Below are 23,421 nucleotides of genomic sequence, written 5' to 3' on the forward strand. Positions count from 1 at the left end.
GGTTTCGACCACACGAAACAGCCTTCTCTCCTCACATGCATCAATGAATCTTGGCCACACATGACCCTGTTGCCACTTCATCACTGTTCCTTCTTTGGATGACTTTTGATAGATACTGACCACTGCAGACTGGGAACATCCCACAAGAACCACAGTTTTGGAGATGATCTTATTGTCTAGCCATTACAAAGTGGCCGATGTCAAACTCGCTCAAATTCTTACGCTTGCCTATTTTTCCTGCTTCTAACACATCAACTGAGTTAATCAGTGTTTTTCACTTTACTGGTCATAATGTTATAATGTCATAATGTTATGCCTGATCAGTTTACATTTCAATAAAAAATTTGTCTCTAGAAACTTATCCCTAATGACCAAGCCATTGGTGACAGGAAGAAATCTTGAGAGAAAATAGATTTAAAGAGAACCCATCTTCATTTGGCTTAGGACTGCAATTTGCATGAACAGTTTTGTATTTAATGACCCATGACTGGAAGGCACCACTCAACAATGATGGAACTATAATGAATGGGCATTTGGTGGCACCCAGATGAGTCTGGTTCCTCTCAAGGTTTCTACCATCTCAGGGAGTTTGTCATTTCCCATTGTCACCAGTGGCTCACTCATTAGTGATACATTTATAAGGGATTAACTTATAGGCATTAACTGTATAAATTCATATTTGATAACCTATTCATGTTTGCAAAGCTGAATTTTAATTTCTATACAAATAAAGATAAATTGCAATAAATTAAATAGATGTTTTAGTTTGAAAAGTCTTACTTCCGGGTTTTAAGGCTGATGCAGGTATTGTATCTGGCTTCACAAGACCACGCCCACTGGCTTCTGATTGGTTGGTTTATTTCCTCTGACCTGAGATCAGCTCTTTCCCCTGTATCTCTGAGCGCGTTTGCTTCATTCGGCCTGATGGTTTGTGTAGAGTTGTAGGATGAGTTTATTATAAGGCCCAGGCTTTATTTATGAGTAGAGGATTATTATACTCCAGCTATAGCAGAAGTTTCAGGAGTGCATGTTTAACTCCAGGACAATTAATCTTCTACTTTTTTCCTCCTTTTTTTTTTTTTGAAAGATTGGAGCCAAATGGGACCCAGAGGTAAATTATTTCTAATTGACTTATTAAATCAGTTGTCTTGAAATATCATCAATAAATCAGTAGGGTAGTGATTTATTGGCTTATTGCATTTGTTCATGGACTCTGCTGTAGTTGTAATATTTACTGTTGTAAAATATGCAGCATGCTGTAACAGGAGTAGAAGCCCATGTTTTAACAGGTAAGGGCCAAATTCAGCTTCAATGACTGTCATTACTGAAGTCTTGAATTCTTCACTTTAAAAAAAAAAAGAAAAATAAAAGAAAAAAATAGGACATGGCTCCATTCCACACTTGAAAAAGACTTAATTTCAGTTTAAAATCTTTAAAAGGTATGAAAGGTATGAGACAATTTCTACAAAAGATGATTTTATTTTTATCCCATTAAATCTCTTTTTTATCCCAAGAGACATCATCAAGGTATTAAGGACCATCTTGAAAGTTGTCCCTGTAGTGAGTGAGAGAGTGTTTGAGGCTATAGAGAGAAAAAGTAAGAAAGACCGTTACTGCGAAACAGACAAACAAAGTTGCTATGGGATGTTGACTTGACTATCCTGTCATAACATGCTCTTGCAGATGGTTAAAATTCCTGCCGTTTGCGTCGTACCTATGCTATATTTATTATAAAATAAATGATTACCTGTATCTACAATAAACACTTCTGGATTGGAAACTAGATGTATGAGTTCCTTGGAGTACCTTGAAAGACTTTTGGAGTATATGAATGTGAGTATAAGTGTGTAAAGTGAATAACAGTTACACAGGCTTATCTCAAACTTGCACCCTTATGTTCACTCTCATAACGTGTTGATCTTATTCACGATCTCAGCATTGAGAAGCTATTTTTATTGGGAAAACCCTGCTTGGCATTGTTATTTATACTTTATTTCACAGACCAGAGTGAATGCTTTTGTGGAATTTTTGATGAGCATCATTGCAGTCAGTCTATACTCATAAGTAGTCTTTAGTAAACATATTTTATACTCAAATTTTATAAATTGTATACTCCTGAGGTGTTTGGTCTCAGAGGGGATTCTGAGATCCGACACTTTCATTCCAGCGCAATTAGAAACAGTTTGTGTGTGCCATGTTTAGTTACAAGTTCCATAATACAGTATTTTATTGTATGCCATTACTATATAATGTCATTAAGGCTGTAATCACAAGTTTAGTATAAAGCCAGCAAATGCAATTCTTAATAAAATCTCATTTAAACTCCTCTCTTTAGACATATACTACATAGTTCTATTATGTTTTGTCAAGCCTTTCAAAGAATGTTTGTTGAAACTTGTGGAAGTGAGTCAGTCAGGATCTTATCCAAGCAGGAAATGGCAATTAGCACTGGCACTTCCTTCTGAACAGAATTGACTGAACTTAAAATTGCAGAGAGCACGAATGCTGGATTTGGTCTGATTGGCCATGCTGGCTCTCTGATCAAATGTATCTTTCAAACAGGATCAGATGCAAATCAGACTGTAATTGGATGCCTAAAATGAAGCAAATAAACACGATCCTTCGGGTGCAATTTTGGCTTTCGTAGCCAGTTCTCTGTTTTTGAGGCTGACCTTTTCATGTTTTTGATAACAGAAAACAAAAGAAAATACTTTGGAGCATGCCACGGTGGTTCACATTTTCCTTCTAAAGGTCAGCTGATAATGGCACATCACATGCTCCGTGTCAAATCTTGTATGTTGTGCTGTATTGTGACTAATACAAAAAAATACATTTTAAAAATGAGCACACTTTAAAATTTTTTTTTTCTATAAAAATTTTTATATAAGCAACAGTTGACTCTTTCAAAAGCCCATTAACTGCAATTTAATTCATGTGACACTGAGAATGGGATGGCCTGATTTGTATTATAAGGAATTATATAAATGATGTTGAGCTGTTTGTCGAAGCCACAGTCGTTGTTGTGTCTTGTTTTGATTTTTTAACGTTACTGAGACACGTATTGATGACATAATTTAATTTGATACTCATTAACCTTTGGCAGATGCCCTACTTCAGAACCAGTTACACTTATCTCAGTTATACACCTATTAAGTTAATGGTTAAGGGACTTGCTCAAGGGCCCAGCAGTGGAAGCTTCTGATCAGAGTCAAAATGTTTGTTATAATGGTCTACTGCTCTGTTGTCTGTATTACTCTCTGACATGGTGATTTCTTATCAAAAAACATGTATGCTTGAAGGACTGAATAAACAGGATGTAGACCATAAGAACATGAATCCTAGAGATCAACATCTAACTCAATGAGAGATTTACAAGGCCTCTGTTTAATTTCAGGGATGCTGCCGTGTCTGTCGTTACCTTGAACTGAAGATATCTGATCATCAGGTGCTTAAAGACTGATCCCAGAACAGTCTACACTCTGAAGCAGAACCAGTGGCTGTCTATGTTAAACATTTTCCTGCAATCATCATGATTGACTTGAGCTACCTGACTGAGGAGGAGCAGGAGATGATCCTGTCAGTTCTGAAGAGAGACGCTGAGCTGAAACATGCAGAGGAGCAGCGAATCAAGTGAGAATTTCAACTTAAATACAAGAGTTTGTAAATTTTAAATGTTTTCTTCTTGTATGTATTGTATGAAAGAAATACATGATATATTGTGTATATAAGACATTGAATGTCAATTTATATTGTATCGATTATTTATTACGTTATGGCAATTATAAGCATAAGTTCCCTCACATTGCATTGAAGGAAATGCAGCTTGCGAACCTCAATACAAAGTTTTGTGGCACGAAGTGGAGGGACCGTTGTAGCTATGACTGTTACAAAGCTTCCTTCAAAAATAAACATGTCCTTAAATAGTCCTGTCCCGTACTGGAAGCTTCACATGATTTATATTGTACTTATCTGTGACTCATACTTCCTAGATATTTCACTACATCTTCAAAAATAATTTCCAGCCATATGTAGTTCCTCCCCAAGCTGTTACCACAAAGCTGGAGGCACACAATTTCGTAGAATGTCTTTGTATGCAGTAGAATTAATTTCTCTCTTCGCTTGAACTATGAGACCAAAACCTGTTCCATCATGAAAGTGGCCCTGTGCACAAAGCCAGCTCCATAAAGATATGGTCATATCACTACCTGACTTTACTAAAGCCTTTGTTGGTAAAATTTTTTTTTTTATTATTATTTTTTTTAATAACAGAAAAATGTGGACTAAATGTGGAATGGTATGTTTAGTAATAAAAACAGGGGTATCTTATGGTCCTGTAACCTTAAACTTTTGAATGTATAGTGTAATTATGTGGCTCATTCACCATTGAAGTTCCTTTAAATTAGCTGCTACTATAGAAACAGTAGAACTACTGTCAAAGCTGTGCACCTCTGAACCTCAAATACTTCTCTAAATATCTTTAATTAATGAACTTTCTAGGTCCTGGCTGATTTTTGAAATGTTTTACATAATTTGTTTATTGAATCAAGAAGTTCAAAGTTGTTCTGTGTAATTTAGATTAGATTACACTTTCTTGTTTCTCCTTAGTCTGGATTCTCCTGTTTATCTCTAAGACATTTGAGAAGTTAATTTCATTGCAAGACTAGCCAATAGCTTTTGGGGATTAAAAAATGTGTGAACTTGATATTCATTCATTCTTTGTCTTAAGGCTTCGTTGACTGCTTTATCGCAGTCATGGTGACAGTAGTTTATTATTTAAAGTAATTACTCAATTACTGTAGAGTTTAATATTTTAGCCCAATCTTTCTTATGTTAAACCGGTTTTGTAAAGGTCATTGTGAGAGTCATGTTCTTATGGTCTGAATCTTGAAAATTGGGTCTTCCAGGAGTACATTGTTTCATGGATGCAGGCACATAAAGCATTATAGAGCAGCAGTCCTTGCTGATGCATGAAGCTAAAAACATTACCATGAAAGTATAAAACTAAGATTTAGTTCAGCTTAGACACAATTTAATTTAGTTTCTTTTTTTTCTGATGAGAATTTGCTACGGACTGCACACAGTATAAAGAAATATGTACTGTACTTTATGTGGACAAATTTGCTTTCTGCTTTGACCGTGTATGCTTTCTTTGATACAAAATACATATTCCATTCGCAGAACTATTTAGATCATAAGAAAACACTTCAGCGCTGTGGAGACAACCCCGAAACACTGAAATACTTGGCTGTGTAACCCGAGCCTCATACTGTTTAAATGTCTTTATGGCAGCTGTTCCAAAGAAAAATGGCAAAAACAATAATCAAGTATCTCTGTTGAAACATGCCTGTCTCAGTTGTAACATGTCTTATTTTCCCCCCCACACAGAAAGCTGCAGAAGACTGAGCGAGATAAGTGCAAACTAAAGTACCTGACAGGAGAATGGTTTTACGAGACCAAGTCAAACAGACACAGAGACAAGACAAATGCCTGCGACATTATTAAAGCGTCCATGTCACGCAGGAAACCTGTAACAATAAGTGAGTTGTTCACTTCAGCGTCAACTCAATTTGAATGTTAGATCGCCGTTTGATTTTCTTCTTAGTGTAAATGTGAATTAGTGCTGGGAAATGATCACAGACATCTTCAGTTACAGGACATCTATTTACACTAGTGTTTGACATTCCAGAACATAACATATAAAGGTCTAGGGGTGGTAAACAATGCCACCTATCTGTATAGGTATCTGTTTTTATCCATTTCACATCATATTTGCCCGCATGAAAGGAAAAACGTTTGGTATATAACCGCCAACATACTATTGATAAACCTGTTGCCCCTTGTAAGCCTTTCTGGTAAATTTATCAACAACAACAACAACAACAAAAAACTACAACAAAACAAAGAGTTCCATTGTAGTTTCCTGGAACAGGAGGGGTGGTCTGATGTATGATGTTACCACCCCAAAGTTTTTTAATAGGATATTTAATTACATTATTAAAGAACCTAAAAATGACTTTTTATCCATTTCTTGTTGTGGAATGTCCAGGAAATAAGTTATTTCCAGATTCCACCCCATGCCAGACCCCCTTTTCTTTAATCTTACTAGTGAAAAACCTCCTGGTAAAAAAAAATCTTACTGGTGGAAGATCTGCTGTTGAAAAACCTACGGACTGTTAAAAAGAAAATCCACTGGCATGTCCTTCCACAAATCTAAAGTCTTTCTACATAAAAAGCTTCCCTATATTCTACCACATTACTTGTTTCTAAGGAATAATAATAATTAAAAAAAAAAACCTCATTTTGACTAATCAGATGGGTTCAATAATTTCTTGTGGTCATATAATAAGCAACAATGTTTTCTGTATGAAACAAAGATCAGGATCGAACTACATTATTAAACAGAACACTATGATTTTGCTAGGATTATTTTAGACATCTGCATCTAGCTGCGTTACTCTGAATCACACGTTTTATATTCGTCTTTCAGTGGAGCTCACACAGATTTGGCCAGGAAAGTCAAACTTTTTGAAAATTGCCAGCAAGGACATCTTTATCCCACCAGAACTGTCTGGATTAATCGGAGAAGCATCATCAGTTGGACATGATAACAGGTGACCATTTATTTATAGTCATATAATATTGACTAAATAAAGCAATTTCAGAACACTGCTTTCTCTCTTATCATTAAGTTATTAAATCTAAGCAGTATGATTCAGGAAGTCTACTTTCTCTGATTAGTGACTCACTCAGCACCTTACACAGACCCCACATCCGGCCAATAGGGAAGCATTAGATTGAAAGCTTGGTACATTAAGCACAAATGTAGCAGTATTTTAGTTATCCCGTTGTCCTCATGAAGATCAAAAGTACTGTGGTGATGTGATTTTAGAATTTTTTTTTAAAAGTTTGAATAACAGTGAATAATGTAACAACCCATGACTGACACAAACACTTTCCTATGGGTCATACTCAGCATGTGACTGTAAAAAGAATTTAATCTCTGACAACTTTCCTTATGATTATAATTGTTTGTGAGGACAGCTGTGTATGTGCTTTAATTAACTGGGTAAATCAACTGAAATAGTCTTTTAATTGGTGTGTGTGTGTGTGTGTGTGTGTGTGTGTGTGTGTGTGTGTGTGTGTGTGTGTGTGTGTGTGTGTTAGGTCTTTGTACTTAAAAGTTGAATAACTGCATTATACTGTGGAGAAAAAAAATTCTTCTTGCAGTTGTAAAGGGTTCTGTAGTGGCCAAGTTTTCTAGAGAGACGAATATTTTCTACTGAATTTACAGTTGACATTAATCATAGCTTCCTTTAACAGGGAGGATCACTATGAAGTGGCAGAATATAAACCTTCCACAAACCCTCAGATAAAGGTACATATACTGCCTTCAATTGTTTTGGTTTTTTATGCTATGTAAAAGACTGATTTTTTTTTTTATTTATTTATTTTTTATAGCCCAGACAGAATCCTTTTAACAGCAGGCCCATAGGGGCAGAATCTCCTGTTGGACATTTGCGAACTGGTGCAGGGATCCAGCAGACACCAACGATCTCGTACCAGGCTCCTGCAGATCAGCCTCTGTCATCATTGCCTAAAGCATGCCAGGCACCAAAGATCCCTGCTAAGGGTGAGAATCTAACTCATCACTCATAAGCAAAAAGTTTTGTGATTTTGTAATTCAGACTCAAGTTTTTCATACCTAGCCTAGATTTTGAGCGAAGAGTAAATTATGAAATAGCAGCCCTCAAATTTTCATATTATTGCAAGTAACGTGTATAAAAGCATTTGAAGGCTGTTGTATACTCTTCTGTCAGGTTGTGTTGTAATTAATGTGTTGTGTTTTTGCTGGAGCGGGCCATGCGACCATCTCAGAGTGTTTTCCTAGCATACACACACAGTAAGTCTGATTGACTGATCTTAACTGAATGCTATGTGTGAACTTCATCTAGGAATTTTCTTTGGTTTTCTTTGGTGGCTCAACTCAAGCATGCTCTTTCCTAAGCTTTATGCATTATTCTTTATCTTATATCTCTGAGTTGGTGAAAGGTTTAGTTCATTATTGGTGGCTCAGTGGTGGCTCAATAGTTAAGGTGCTACTAATGAGTATCTCAGCAAAGCCAAGTTGCCAATGTTGGGCACTCAGGCAAGGCTTTTTAAATATTTATGCACTGAAAGTTATTTGTATGGTCTAAATATGTGTGAAAGTTAATTTTCTTGGATTTTCTAGGATTGTCATTGTTATGCAACAAAAATGAGCTTAAATACATGTTCAGAATCACATGTAAAAGCCCCCACTCCACCCCTATTCAACCCAAATTTAAATCCCAAAGTCATTCTAATAGAGAGCCTACAAGAATAAAAATTGTATGTGTGTATATATATATATATATATATATATATATATATATATATATATATATATATATATATATATAGATATAGATATAGATATAGATATTTGACATTCTGTACAGGTCTGTGGATTAAACTTTTAAAGTTTGGCATAATGAATTATAATCAAGCAAACAACAAAATAGGCTGTTGTTGGAATTTATATGATGATGGTGACAGAAAGAATGTTAGTAGAATCCGGTAAAAAAAAGGGAAAGCTGGCATGTACTGAGAGGATTATTTAGAGGAATTTAGACCTGCATCAGGACTGTAAGGCGGCCATGTATTACCAGAACATACAGAATGCACAGCCCCTTAAGATCAGTATAGAGCTGTTATTTCCCAATGGGGTTCTAGTCAGGAATTTTTCTACCTGATGATCATCAAAGTTATTTAAAGGCTTCTTTGATTGTATTTGTTCTATTTAACTGATCAGTTTTGAAGCATTACTATCAGTTCATTAAAGCTTGATTCACAAATGAATACTATTGATCTTATTTTACAATTAAAACATGGTGTTTGATACCTATGAACATATGTGCAGTATATTTGGAAATGTACTGCATCTATTGCTTGTTTAAATTATTTAAAACGCTCATCTCTGATAAGATGATCGAACATATTAATCGGTAATAATCTGTACCAATCATAATTAATCACCTACAATAACCCAGTTTCCCTAACCAACACTTACAAAAAACTTTTCAGCTATATTTTTTCTAAGACTGTTTTGAATGGCAACAGTGACTCATAAACAGGTAGTTACATTAGGTGAAAATTCACACAGTAGGACTAAGGGCAGCAGCTCCAGCTGTGACTTTGCTGATAGTCCTTTCTTCATCCTGAAGCTCCATCAGTCCACCCTCATTCTCTGATTTAGACTGCTTCTATTTGGGATGTCTAGATAGTAAGCAGGTGCATTTCACTTTCATGGATGCCAAAGACTGGATGTTCAGAAAAGGCAAAATGAAGTTAAGGCTACAAATGTGTAGTGTGTGCCTGTATCACTAAGTATTTTATTTATTTTTTTAAAAGAAAAAAATCAGCATAAAGGAAAGTGACACAGTGCTGCTGTATTTTTCCTGATATTCTCCAGTTCTAAGAGGCTGAGTCATTCAGTTTTGACTCCTTTGAATTGGGCAGTTTGGTAAAAGGTGGAGAAAGGATTTTTGAGTACTCTGACTGTAGAAAGATTAAAGGTACAGTTTATAACAGAAGCACTATCACCACACAGCCCCACCTTGCAAGCTGTCTAGACACGCAGATAGTTCAATATATCTTTTTTTTTAATGATTGTACTGTTCAGCGTGTTATGTACTCTGTATAGTATTAAAGTCTAGTAAATCCACATAACCTTTCCCCTAGTATTTAGACTAGACACACTGGGTTTTAACAGGTGTCTAAACAACCATTATTCATTCAATGCATTCCTCCATACTAATTGCTTGGCTTGGTTACATAACATGCATATGGGTATATTCCTTTCCATGCATGTATGCAATATGTATGTATAGTGATTGGTAAAATGGCCCTGCATGGAATGTGTATTTACTGTCTGCTTGTGGATTTCAAACAAACATTTTAAGCCAAATTAAAAACACAAATGTATTACTTATGTATTACTATTTTTTGTTCTACTAAGCCATTTTTAAAAAACGTATGAACAATATTCTTATTATAGATCAGAGCACAAATGAAGATGTCTGATCTCTTTTTAGCAGTGGTGGATGAAGTATTCTATCCATGCATTTGAGTTAAAGTAGAGATGCACTAGCTAAAATATCAGTCCAATAAAAGCACTTCCTTTTTACTTAAGTACATTTTAAAGTACAAACCTATTTGCTTTTTATTGTACTTATGTATCCAAAGTACTATGATTTATAATGGCTATAATGTTCTCTTATCAATTTTGTCACAAGACTCTTCTTTAATCAACTCGGTTTATGTTAAAAGACTCTTTTACTGTTAGAACACCGATCTAGTAATAGAATGATATTAAAATATTTGAATATATTATTAATATAGAAATATTTCAATAAAGTACAGATATGCAAAAAAGCTACTTAAGTACAGAAACAAAATCAATTTACTTTGTTACTGTCCACCACTGCTTTTTAGCACATTCTGACTATGAAGAAATGTGTGCCTGGGTATATACTTTAAAGGCATTTATTTTAAGTGACTACTCCCTGATCTGAGTGTTTATTCTGCAGCTCATTATGAGGATCTTGCTGTGCCTCGTTCCTCGCAGGTGTCTGAGCACTCTGACCCTTTTGAAGAAGAAGGTAAGGTCAATCAACTAAGCACAGAGGGCCAATTCCATTCATTAACAGAGGAGGATGAAAGCTCCATCTATAAGGTACTTGGGTGGGTTGGAATGATGTCCAGACACAATGGCAAAGGAAATGGAGGGCCAGGTGTTCAAGAGGAACAAAACCGAGAGGGCCCTGAAGATCATGGTTCTCCAGACACAGAAAATATATCTCACATTCCAGGAAAAATAAAAGCAAACCTCTCACCAAAAGATAAAATACCTGGGCTGTATTTAAGAAAAGACCAGAGAGTTAAGACTTCCGAATATGTGCAAGGTAACGATGAAGTAAATGAGGTGTTTCAACCTGATGACAAACAAGACAGCATTATTTTAGAATGTTCTGCACAACATTCTGCTTCTGGGATGAACATCTTAACAGATGAATTTGAAGCAAATTTTCGTCATTCTGTAATAGATAGATCAAACAACATAGCTGATGATGATGTACAACAACGAGAAAGCCTATGCCAAGAATCACAAAACCGACTTGCTGGTCTGATGTCTTTTTGGGAGAGTGAGAACAAAGGGCCAAAAGTATTGAGTTTCAAAAATAGTGTGATCAATGAGAAAGTGTCGGAGCAAAAGATATCATCAAAAGAAAAACCTTCTAAATACAGAGATGTTTGTGCGTCATATAAAGGTTTTTCTGACTCACATAATGGAGCAAGATTTGATGATAACATTTCTGTTATACCATTTCTGGTAAACGATATATCTGTTTTGGAGAAAACGTCATCTTTTGATCCTGATCAGAATCCACAGGAGCATGAGCTTGAAAGAGAAAGCACATTTGAGTCAAAAATTTCAACAACAAAACAAATGGGAGATATTCCTTTATCCAAACTAAAGGAATCTCCTTTACTGTCAGTCAGAAATTTTTGTACTGAGCAGGATACCCCCAGTGATCTCAAGGCATACTGGGAGAAAGAAAACAGTATATTTAATATAATTTCCAGCTCTCCTGACTGTGAACATCATTCTCAACAAGGTCTTAACCAGCCAATTTGTACCAGCCCAAATCACCTGCAACCTGGGATTAGGAATATCAGTCCTGTCTTTCAGGATCACAGTGACCAGTTAACAGGTGACACAGTGAAAATCCTTCAGCAAACCAGAATACCCAGTCCAAGAAACATGCCTAAAGTGTTGTTTAGAATCAAGGAGTCTAGAAAGGTTGGAGCCTTGCCTTTAGATCTCAGTAAAATTGAAAAGAAAGGTTTGGAATGCACATTCAAGGGACAGACCAGGAAACCACATGGACTAAGTGGGGAAGAGTCAAGTCCTGAGGAAGATGAGAAAATGTTAGATGAGATGCAAGAGAAGCATCTCCTGTCTTTTTCAGGAAATACACCTGAGAAAAACATACATTGCCAGCTTACATCTCCCCAATCCCAGGCTCCAAGTACAATGCATAGACAAAACAAATATTAAACAGTCTAGTCAAGTGCATTATTTGCCTGGGCAGCATAGAAAGACAACCACTAAAATATCAGGAGAAAGCATTGAGGATAAAACACCAGTAGTGCTCACAGAACAAATGCATCTCGATGATTTGGAGAACAAACCCTCTCTAACCAGGCCTTCCATTCACCTGAAGTGTCAGGATTCCCCAAGCTTAACTGAGAACACTAACATGTCTGGAGTTTCAGACCAAAAAGACGAACAAGAATGGGCTGGTGTGCATGTGTGTGAGAGTTCTGAACACATGTCACCCTCTGGGCAAGGTCAGCCTGAATCAGAGATCACCCTTTACTCCTCCAGCAGCACATCAGCTGAAGCCTGGTCTCAATCTCGGACAAGTTCAGCCTGTGAGCTCGAATTTTGTTGGTCCAGTCAGTAGTAAAAACAATTAGATTTATTTAAAAAAGGAGTGATAAAATGATTTGGTCACATTTATGTTAAAGCCAATTCACTAATGCAGATTTCAGCATAAATTCTAAAATTAAAACTCCATCAGTTTAAGTTAACGCCATTGGTGAACTAAAAACACCGTCATTTTATAGCTGCTGATTATGTATATTTTTTTTATTTACTTTTGAAAAGGTTTGCTTGTTCCACAGTACTTTTTGCATGCGTAATAATCAATCATCCTTTTTGCTTGGCAAAGATATAAACCTATGAATTAATCATACATCATTTTTTTTTCTTCATTTCTTGCAGATGGCAATGAAGATCCTAACCTAGTAAGAACAGCACAAAACCAAGCCAGTGTCAGACCCCTTTCGATTTCAAAGAGTTTAGAGGATCTGGCAACCCTGCCTTCAAGTGAGTAACTTGATAGTAGAACATTTTAAATAACTGTATTGCTCCATAGGCCATGACTGATCATATGCTAAATACTAACTAGATATTGGCAAAGGTGAACACCAAGATGAAAGATGGAACAATGAACCGAGGAGTGGTGTAATACAGACAGTGCAAAAAGGTAAATATTTTATAAATCTCCAGAAGTTTTCTTTAAATTTTATTTATAATAAAGAAAGACTGATGAATTAAATTGTATATATTTCCATTAAAGAATATATATATATATATATATATTTATTACACACACACACACACACACACATATATATAAGTGCAAGAAATGTAGGTAATGGTTATAAGTAAAGCATCAAATTACTGGGCATTAAAAAATACTTTCCTTGCACTATAAGTCAGAAACAGCATTATTCTGTCAATGTAAATTATGAAAAAATTAGCATCATAATGCAATAGTTCTGTTCTCTTTTCCATATCTGCAGCTCCTTATTCACTCAGCATTGCTGTCTTGGACCCAGAGAAGAGTAAGAGGCTGAGTGTCTCTGTACCTGCTTTTATGCATGAGCAGGTAATCAAGAGACATGCTTGAGCATCAGTTTCAGTGAATGGTGAAAGTGCTGCATGCTTTGTCAAAGAACCATAAAGAGGTGAAAGAGTGGTAAAATACCTTTTAACTTAAAATCTATTTTTCTTTAATTATGCACATGTTAACAATAAATTGTCAATCAATTGGCATTCTTAATCAGACCTTAGCTTAATATTTAACATAGCTTACTGATCTCCTGTATCTCTATACTACCCTGCATAGCCATTTATCTGCCACCATTCATTTCCTTTTCTTTTTTAAATAAGGAATATGCATTAGCATGTTTTTGTTCTCCCTTTTATTCAAATGTAAACCTATGCATTTAATTACCATGCAATGTAGCACAAGACACAAGTTTAATATAAATACTTCATTTGTAAAAACATTATAAATTGATGTATGATTGAAAGAAAGTACTGTAGTATACATTTCCATGATCTAAAGGTGTAAAGTGAAGCTTAATAATGTTGTAGGGTACAAATGAAGCAACTATAATGCATTTTTATTTAATTTCATCTTAAATATATTTACATTTGACATAATATATATATCATTTTACATTTATTTTGTGAAATACAGTTGAAGTATCATGTACAACGTTTTGTGTGTGCGTGTGCGTGTGTGTGTGTGTATGCGTGTGTATGCGTGTGTGTGCGTGTGTGTGTGTATGCGTGTGTGTGCGTGTGTGTGCATGTATGTGTGTGTGTGTGTGTGTGTGTGTGTGTGTGTGTGTGTGTATGTATGTATACACACACACACAAAACGTTGTATGTGATACTTCAACTGTATTTCACAAGCCTAGGCATCATCACTGTATTTGTTTTTACTTTTTTTCTTGTCCTCCTGTATCTAATTCAGGGTAACGGGGGAGAAAGTGACTGTCTGTCGGTGAATAGTTTCTATTCGGAAAGACCGAGGAAAAGCAGCACAAATACTAACACCAGTGCCTCCTCTGGCCACGCCTCCATGTCTTCTGTATGTTATTAATCCATATCAATTCATGCAGCAAAACTATTTGATCGGATGTACATTAATATACAATATATGCATGATTCATTAGTGCAGTGACTAACACTGAGTGACTTGTGTTGATGAAGGTCAGCGGCAGTGTAACGAATATTTATGGGACAGATTTTGGACACGTGGATATTAAGGGATCAATCCAGTTTGCCATTAATTATGTGAATAAACTGGGAGAGCTCCACATTTTTATAGTCCAGTGCAGAGATTTGGCAGTGGCAGAGCCTAAGAGGAACCGTTCAGACCCGTGAGTGAATCAGTGCTTTTCTTTACCTAAACACACCCTGACACAAATATCATTTTAGTATAAAATTAAGATTCCAGCTCTCACATAGATTAATATTTTGTTAGCAAAAAACAGAATACCAAAACTGATATAAACTGGTGTATGTATAGAGATGGTGTTTAAATATATCTTATATATTGAGATGTTTTCTTTTACATGGTTTAGATATGTCAAGTGTTATCTTTTACCTGACAAAGCAAAGCTGGGGAAGAGGAAAACATCTGTGAAGAAGAAGACTCTGAATCCTACTTATAATGAAATTCTACGGGTATGAACTGGGTTTAAAATTGCATGGTAGTTTGTACTTTTTTTTTTGTATATATTAAAACTGATATATCCTCCTTTCCAAACAGTATAAGACAAAACTGGAGAGTTTAAAGTTCCACACTTTAAATATCTCAGTGTGGCATCATGACACGTTTGGGAGAAACAGTTTTCTTGGGGAGGCAAATGTGGATTTGTCTGACTGGGACAATAATACAAACATGATGGACTTTCCCCTTAAAGGAAGGGTAAGGCTTTTTAGAACAATAAACATACTCTTAGTTTACATTAGTTTTTGTAGATATTTTTAGATTACTTTTGCATGCAGGGATGGCTTAAAGAAAACCAGAAAGCTGATTTTGCAGAATAAGAAACAATTTTATTCAGACGTATCTTTTTAGAAATGCAGCGATAGATTGTACCTGAAATAATGTGTTTGCTTATTTTACTCCTAGACTCAAACTCCATCCAGTCCAAAGAACATTAGCCACAACATGGAAATGTGTGGAGATATAAGAATATCTTTGCGTTTTCTTTTGCAGACTCAAAGTAAGAGTTCAAACATCAGTGGTTGTGCAGATAAATGCAATATGAAATAATTCACTTAGTGCTTTCTGTGGTTGTAGGTAACAAGACTACCCAGACTGGTGAGATCCAGATCTGGGTAAAGGAATGTACAAATCTACCATTCAAAAGAAGGACTGTAGACCCCTTTGTAAAATGGTTCGTTTACTCCATTTATTTTCTGGGATTTCTTTGGATATAGAATATTTTGTCTGCATTATGCTCTCTCTCTCTCTCTCTCTCTCTCTCTCTCTTTATTTATTTATATATATATATATATATATATATATATTTTTTTTTTTTATACACACACACACTGTATATATATATCGAGAGAAAGAGAGACGGAGAGATATAAATACATATATACTGATTAGGCATAACATTATGACTGGTGAAGTAAATAACACTAATTATCTCTTTATCATGACACCTGTTAGTGGGTGGTATATATTAGGCGGCAAGTGAACCGTTTGTCCTTAAGGTTTGTGTTAAAAAGCAGGAAAAATAGGCAAGCGTAACTCAACCCCAGCAAAACAGAACTGCTGGTCATCCCAGGTGATTCATCTCCAGGTCATGATCTCCAAATAATACTTCATGACTCTCTGCTCCCTCCTTCAGCCACTGCTCGTAACCTTGGGGTCACTATGGACAATGAACTGTCCTTCTTCCCACATGTTGCCAATGTTGCTTGTTCTTGTCGATTTCTTCTCTATAACATCTGAAGGATTCGACCATTTCTGTCCATACAGGCTGCCCAGGTGCTTGTTCAGTCTCGTCATTTCAAGACTTGACTACTGCAACTCTCTGCTGGCAGGTCTTCCCCTGAATGCTATTCGTCCACTGCAAATGATCCAAAACGCAGCTGCACGACTTGTGTTCAATCAGCCTAAGTTCTCCCATACCACCCCACTGCTGCGCTCCCTTTACTGGCTTCCAGTAGCTGCACGTATCAGATTCAAAACACTGATGCTTGCCTACAAGGCCCCTTCCTGAAATACTTAAATTAGCACTTCCAAGCTTGTAGAATTCAAGGGTTATATTTATATTAAGTTTGTAATCTTGCGTACCAGTGTTGATTTATTCATTACTAGAGACTCAAGTAATGCAGGTGGGGAGCATAGGCTGGCCTGTGTCTTTAGATTCAACAGACAAGCAACTGTAGCTCAAATTGCTGAAGAAGTTAATTCTGTTAATGCTTAATGGGTCAGGACTGTTTTGGCAGCAAAAGGTGGACTTTCAGGCAGGTGATCATAATGTTATGCCTGGTTGGTGTATGTGTGTGATATACTGTTTGTGTATTTGAGGCTTATCGCTAATTTGGCAGTTGTTCATGTACCATATATTGTGGCTTTCAGCTCAATATTTCCAGACAACCCTCAGAAGAAACGACAGAAAACTCAGGTTGTGAAGAGGACTGCAAACCCAGTGTTTAACCACATTATGGTCTATGAAGGCATAAAACCAGAGGACCTGCAAGACACCTGTGTTGAACTCACTGTGTGGGACCACGATCGGCTCAGTAATCACTTCTTAGGAGGCACGAGGCTTAGCCTAGGGACAGGTGGGAAACACTTTTGCCTAAACTCAAAATTATTTTTTCACAACAAGGTTTACTTGCATTTTGTCTTCTGTTTAATGTTGTGGATTGTCTATAGATCCTATTTATCCAATTTGTCTAGTAAACAGTCATCTCTTTAACAGTCTCTTGTTTTTATCCAACACTTGTCAAATGCAAAGTTTAAAACTTTACTGTAGCAGTGACACGTTATACTTTTTTTTTTTTAGAACATTCAGAATAACTGTGTACTTACAGAAACCCCCGGTATACAACAAACCATATTCTGAAATATTCGAATAAACACATTATATAAACATAAATTAGGCTACAGTACAAGCAATGCTATTACAGCACTGATCAACACCTTTTGACTGATCAGACTCAAGCATTTATTAGCTCTCTTGTATAATTTAATTGTAGCATATTGTGAAGGTTTGTAAGAGAATGTTGTCCTTTTTTTTTTTCTCTGGTCAGGTAAAAGTCATGGCACTGAGGTAAAGTGGATGGATTCTAACTCTGTGGAATCTGAATTGTGGAGAAGAATGATTGAATCAAATAACCAATGGGTAGAAGACACTGTACCTTTGAGGATGTTTGTCATAGCAAGACAATAACAGTTCAAGAGTTGGGCTCAGAAAAAGTGCAATATACATACATATGTCCTATAAGAAAATATGCATGACTGTGTGAACACTATACTATGTATGGAAATGTACTGAAAAGCTGTTCGTATTACCTGTTGTATAATATTAAAATATATACAGTACTGTATTTTTTATATTCTATCATTAACAAATCACAGCAGTTGTGCATATGACGATCTTTGTCAAGAAATTCAACAGAGAGTTGGCCAGTGTTTAAACTAAGCAATAACATCTTCCATACCTAGTCTCAAAATATGTGCACTATAAAAAAAATCACAATCTCCCTATACGTATATGCCTAATAAAACAACATAGTCCTTTTAATTCTTTATTTATTTAGATGTGTTGAGTGGGTTTGGAATCCCTATTTTGTTTATTTGTTTGTATATATATATATATATATATATATATATATATATATATATATATATATATATATATATATATATATATATATATATATATATATATATATATATATATATATATATATACACACACACACACACAGTGAGGAAAATAAGTATTTGAACACCCTGCTATTTTGCAAGTTCTCCCACTAAGAAATCATGGAGGGGTCTGAAATTGTCATTGTAGGTGCATGTCCACTTTGGGAGACATAATCTAAAAAAATCCAGAAATCACAGTATATGATTGTAAACTATTTATTTGTATGATACAGCTGCAAATAAGTATTTGAACACCTGTCTATCAGCTAGAATTCTGACCCTCAAAGACCTGTTAGTCTGCCTTTAAAATGTCCACCTCCACTACATTTATTATCCCAAATTAGATGCACCTTTTTGAGGTCGTCAGCTGCATAAAGACACCTGTTCACACCATACAATCAGTAAGAATCCAACTACTAACATGGCCAAGACCAAAGAGCTGTCCAAAGACACTAGAGACAAAATTGTACACCTCCACAAGGCTGTTAAGGGCTACAGGGAAATTGCCAAGCAGCTTGGTGAAAAAAGGTCCACTGTCTGTTCATTAGAAAATGGAAGAAGCTAAACATGACTGTCAATCTCCCTCGGACTGGGGCTCCATGCAAGATCTTACCTCGTGGGGTCTCAATGATCCTGAGGAAGGTGAGAAATCAGCCCAGAACTACACGGGAGGAGCTGGTCAATGACCTGAAAAGAGCTGGGACCACCGTTTCCAAGGTTACTGTTGGTAATACACGAAGACGTCATGGTTTGAAATCATGCATGGCACGGAAGGTTCCCCTGCTTAAACCAGCACATGTCCAGGCACGTTTTAAGTTTGCCAATGACCATTTGGATGATCCAGAGGAGTCATGGGCGAAAGTCATGTGGTCAGATGAGACCAAAATAGAACTTTTGGGTCATAATTCCACTAAACGTGTTTGGAGGAAGAAGAATGATGAGTATCATCCCAAGAACACCATCCCCACTGTGAAGCATGGGGGTGGTAGCATCGTGCTTTGGGGGTGTTGTTCTGCACATGGCACAGGGCGACTTGCACTGTATTAAGGAGAGGATGAGGCCATGTATTGTGAGATTTTGGGGAACAACCTCCTTCCCTCAGTTAGAGCATTGAAGATGGGTCGAGGCTGGGTCTTCCAACATGACAATGACCTGAAGCACACAGCCAGGATAACCAAGCAGTGGCTCTGTAAGAAGCATATCAAGGTTCTGGCGTGGCCTAGCCAGTCTCCAGACCTAAACCCAATAGAGAATCTTTGAAGGGAGCTCAAACTCCGTGTTTCTTAGCGACAGGCCAGAAACCTGACTGATCTAGAGAAGATCTGTGTGGAGGAGTGGGCCAAAATCCCTCCTGCAGTGTGTGCAAACCTGGTGAAAAACTACAGGAAACATTTGACCTCTGTAATTGCAAACAAAGGCTACTGTACCAAATATTAACATTGACTTTCTAAGGTGTTCAAATACTTATTTGCAGCTGTATCATACAAATAAATAGTTAAAAAATCATACATTGTGATTTCTAGATTATTTTTTTTTTATTATGTCTCTCACAGTGGACATGCACCTACGATGACAATTTCAGACCCCTCCATGCTTTCTAAGTGGGAGAACTTGCAAAGTAGCAGGGTGTTCAAATACTTATTTTACTCACTGTATAACAAAGAGAACCATACATATTCTAGCAAACATTAATACATTAATTACAAAAGAGGGAATACACTGGAACAATAGAATTAATAAGTATATTACAATAAATGTAAATATTGCAGATAGTAAATTACATTATAAAAAGAGGAGAAATTGTTTGAGAAAGAGATGGAGGTATGATAATTGTAGTAGGAGGACATGACACTCATGGTTGAGGTGGAGACTTAGATGAAGTTATGTAAATTGTATTAGCGTTTATTTAGTTGAGGTAATCTATTTTTCTAGAAAGCAAATGGTAAATGTCTAAAGTTTTAGTATAATTTGGTATAATAACAAGGCTTTATTACAATTGGATTTGGCTTTGTGTGGTTACAACTAATATATCAAACTCACCCTACTGCAGATGATACATTACTAAACATAAAAATACTGACCAAAGGTGCCTGTTATATAGGAAGAAACAGCGACATCTAACGATTAAGCATTAAAATGTCAGTTGTTTTCCCCCGTTAGACAAAATACGTTAAAATTCTAATAGATCATTATTAATAAATTAGATTTCTGTACATAAAACGAAGTTTATAAGTATGTCTATATTTAATGTTGCCTGCTTCAGAGCCCTAAAGACAAATAGAATTAATATAAAATAGAATACGCTCGTAAAAATGTAAAAAAAAAAACAAACAAACAAACAAACAAAAACGGTGTATAGATTTTTATAGTTCGTAATATGAACGATTTTAACACAAGAGTAGGGCTCAGAAGAGGCGGTGAGAGGAACTTGCGTCCAAATTGCTTTTGCTTCCTTCTCGCGAGATTTCCAGTCGCGCCATTTTAGGCCCGAGCGCACGCAGGACGTTGTTGGTCTGTCGCGTTTGGAGCGTCGTCGCTGCCGGAGTTGTGAAGGAGGTTTTTTTTTTTTTTTGTATTTTTCTAAGAATTTTTTTTGCGTTAAATAATACGGATTGAACAGTGCTTGATAGAGCTCCTAAGGTGAGTAAATAATTTTCGAGTCGATTTGTGGAGTTTGCGGTTAAAAATGCTGCATCACGCCACAGTAATGGCGTCCGCATGCGGCCTACAGGAACTAAACTAGCGTAAGGAATTAGCCTGTCAACAAAGCGGACGGATTATGTTTTAATTGTAATTTAGAATTTTTTTTTTGAGGTAATAACAAAACCGAATTAACTAAGATTAAGGTTTATTTACCTAGTGCAAATTCAAAGGCGGTTAGCTTTTCTCTCTGTTTGTGGCGAGAGCCAGTTAGCTGTAAGCCATAGAATTCAGTGATAAGACACTGGTGCATGCTAATATGTCTGAAGATTTACACATTTACATTTTACGTGTTATTTGTAGTTCTTGTCTGCATGAAGCTTGTAAATATGGCAGTCCTCATGAATAGCTAAGCCGTTTGCAACTTGTAGTTGCCTTGGAACAATGCATTTTAAAAACCACATGCTTTTTAGTATAGAAATGTGCACGTATATAATCTACAACAATAATATTCTAACGCTATTATTACTCTTTTTGTCTTTCAGACTATAATTATACAAGGGATTTCATCGGCCCAATAAGAATTCCCTAATGGTCACCCGGAAAAGAGGAAGACTTGCCAGTAAAGGCGGGGACACCATGTGCTCAGGTTCTTCTGAGGAATGTGACGGTGCCTTTAAGATCGATTCTGAAAGCCCGACCGAGCACCTGTCTCCAGAAAGTGATTCGAACGACTGGGGCCTAGATGAGCTCCTAAACTCCGACTTCAACTGGGCTTTAGAAGACGATGTGCTCTCTCCTTTTCAAGACATCGGCACAGAAGACCTCGGTTCAAGTCCGAAAGACAAGCTGGATCGGGAATCTGAAGTGAGCGTATCCCGCAGCAGGGTTTCAACTCGGAGGCAGAACCTACAAGACCTGTCTGGGCGCAACATCAATAAAAACGCACTTGCGGCAAGATTGAATCGGCTAAGGAAGAAAGAATATTTGAATGGCTTAGAGCAGCGAGTTGGCACGCTGACGTCGGAGAACCGGATCCTCAAGCAGGAGAACGGCAGCCTGAGCAAAAGAGTGGAAGAACTTGAAAATGAGACTAGGTACTTGAGAGCTGTGTTGGCCAATGAGAGCATGTTGGCGCAGCTTTTGTCTAGATTGAGCGGTGTGAGCGGCATGAAATTCTCTACCTCACTTTTCCAGGAGAACAACGAGAGTGACCACGATTACGCCATGCCTAGGAAGAAAGTGAAGGTGGAGGACAAGGATGCTGCAGGTGGTGTCTGTCTGCATGTGGATAAAGACCATGTCTCTGTGGAGTTCTGCACTAAGTGCGCAGAGCGCGCGAGCGCATCACATAAAATGTAGGGTCAAGTATTTTGCCGTTTCAGCGTTTTTTCCTGAGACTGAACTAATGTAATGAGCAGCGTGTTGGACGTCACAGCAGTAGTTGTCAAATGACAAATTAACTGTACAAATAGACACATGGCATGTATATAGAAACTGGTTTAAATACAAGTTACTGCTAAACTTGTTGACAGTTTTCTTCCTAGGTGCTTGGTCTGCCATGTGGGGTGACTGGATCTCAGAGCATCCATGACAACCGGAACCTATGGTAAGGATCAAGATGTTGAAGACTGCACAGAAAACAGTTTCTCCTGAGATGTGCTGCAAAGTTCATGGCACAGTATACACAAAAAATGACCTTGTAAATAAGCTTGTAATTGAAACTATCTGAATTTAATTCAACACTTTGGAGCATGCTAATGACTCATGCAGCAGCTAGCTTGTGAACACTATAGGAGGGCTAATTAGTACTCATTGTACATTTGTTTTAAATCATGTAAATGGGTGATGTTTCACAAAGGGTGTCTTGGCATTCTGACAATAAGTGGTAATTGGTGTGGCTGAATTGGTACTTGGACAATTAAAGCAAATCTTTTTTTGCTCAAATGAAGCCCTTTTTGAAATGTCACTGCTTTGCTGAAGAACATTTTTCATGGAGCCCCTTATTTTTCTTTATGCTAAAGTGGATTTGCTGTGGGGGAAAGCTGAAGAAACGGGACCAGCAGCTTGCAACATGGCCTGGTAAATTATAAAAGGTAGTACAAGAATCAGTGTAAGTTAACGCTTTTACTGGTACTCCATCGTGTTGCATTTTCTTTCATATAAAAAATGCATTGTTCTAGTATCAGCGAGGAGTTAAAGCTCCTGGCCTTTTGAGCCTACTAGCAAACTATTGCAGCAAACAGTGTATGTGTTAAAGAAGCGCTTCAGCTTCATCCTTACCCTCACAAACAGATGACATGGATTACTTTTTTTGGCAAAGTGTGATTGTATTTTGTTAAGAAGTGCATTGTATAGAAGTCACTGTATTTGAAATCCAAAGACTGTTTAGGATTTTGAATCAGTATCTGCAAATAAATCCTATTTTTTGTCAACA

The 23,421-nt window shown here is 36.7% G+C and overlaps 2 protein-coding genes across 13 annotated transcripts; both read left to right on the forward strand.

Moving 5' to 3' along the window:
* The first annotated feature begins 872 nt into the window (after positions 1 to 872).
* Positions 873 to 18,022, forward strand: sytl2a (synaptotagmin-like 2a). 9 transcript variants are annotated; one of them, XM_083568221.1, is made up of 19 exons: positions 873 to 1,111; positions 1,253 to 1,289; positions 3,395 to 3,630; positions 5,386 to 5,537; positions 6,488 to 6,611; positions 7,321 to 7,375; positions 7,459 to 7,630; positions 10,608 to 11,792; positions 12,869 to 12,973; positions 13,080 to 13,133; positions 13,453 to 13,538; positions 14,415 to 14,531; positions 14,654 to 14,823; positions 15,028 to 15,130; positions 15,216 to 15,374; positions 15,582 to 15,675; positions 15,753 to 15,849; positions 17,049 to 17,254; positions 17,726 to 18,022. In XM_083568221.1, exons 3-19 carry the CDS (start codon positions 3,530 to 3,532, stop codon positions 17,863 to 17,865), a joined length of 3,120 nt encoding a protein of 1,039 aa, XP_083424347.1. In that variant the 5' UTR covers positions 873 to 1,111; positions 1,253 to 1,289; positions 3,395 to 3,529; the 3' UTR covers positions 17,866 to 18,022. The 9 variants fall into 9 exon arrangements, 7 of the variants coding, with proteins under 7 accessions (XP_083424347.1, XP_083424350.1, XP_083424351.1 ...); XM_083568225.1 differs by lacking the exon at positions 10,608 to 11,792 and having other exon boundaries at positions 897 to 1,111; XM_083568220.1 differs by lacking the exon at positions 1,253 to 1,289 and having other exon boundaries at positions 897 to 1,111.
* A 2,776-nt stretch (positions 18,023 to 20,798) lies between these two features.
* On the forward strand, positions 20,799 to 23,421 carry crebzf (CREB/ATF bZIP transcription factor). 4 transcript variants are annotated; one of them, XM_083568246.1, is made up of 5 exons: positions 20,801 to 20,984; positions 21,530 to 22,081; positions 22,182 to 22,342; positions 22,520 to 22,593; positions 23,009 to 23,421. In XM_083568246.1, the coding sequence occupies exons 2-3, from the start codon at positions 21,576 to 21,578 to the stop codon at positions 22,228 to 22,230; spliced, it is 555 nt and encodes a 184-aa protein (XP_083424372.1). In that variant the 5' UTR covers positions 20,801 to 20,984; positions 21,530 to 21,575; the 3' UTR covers positions 22,231 to 22,342; positions 22,520 to 22,593; positions 23,009 to 23,421. The 4 variants fall into 4 exon arrangements, with proteins under 4 accessions (XP_083424369.1, XP_083424370.1, XP_083424372.1 ...); XM_083568243.1 differs by having other exon boundaries at positions 20,799 to 20,984; positions 21,530 to 22,342; XM_083568245.1 differs by having other exon boundaries at positions 22,182 to 22,593.

The sequence above is a fragment of the Silurus aristotelis genome (assembly GCF_946808225.1).
Source record: "Silurus aristotelis genome assembly, chromosome: 18".
NCBI lineage: Eukaryota > Metazoa > Chordata > Actinopteri > Siluriformes > Siluridae > Silurus > Silurus aristotelis.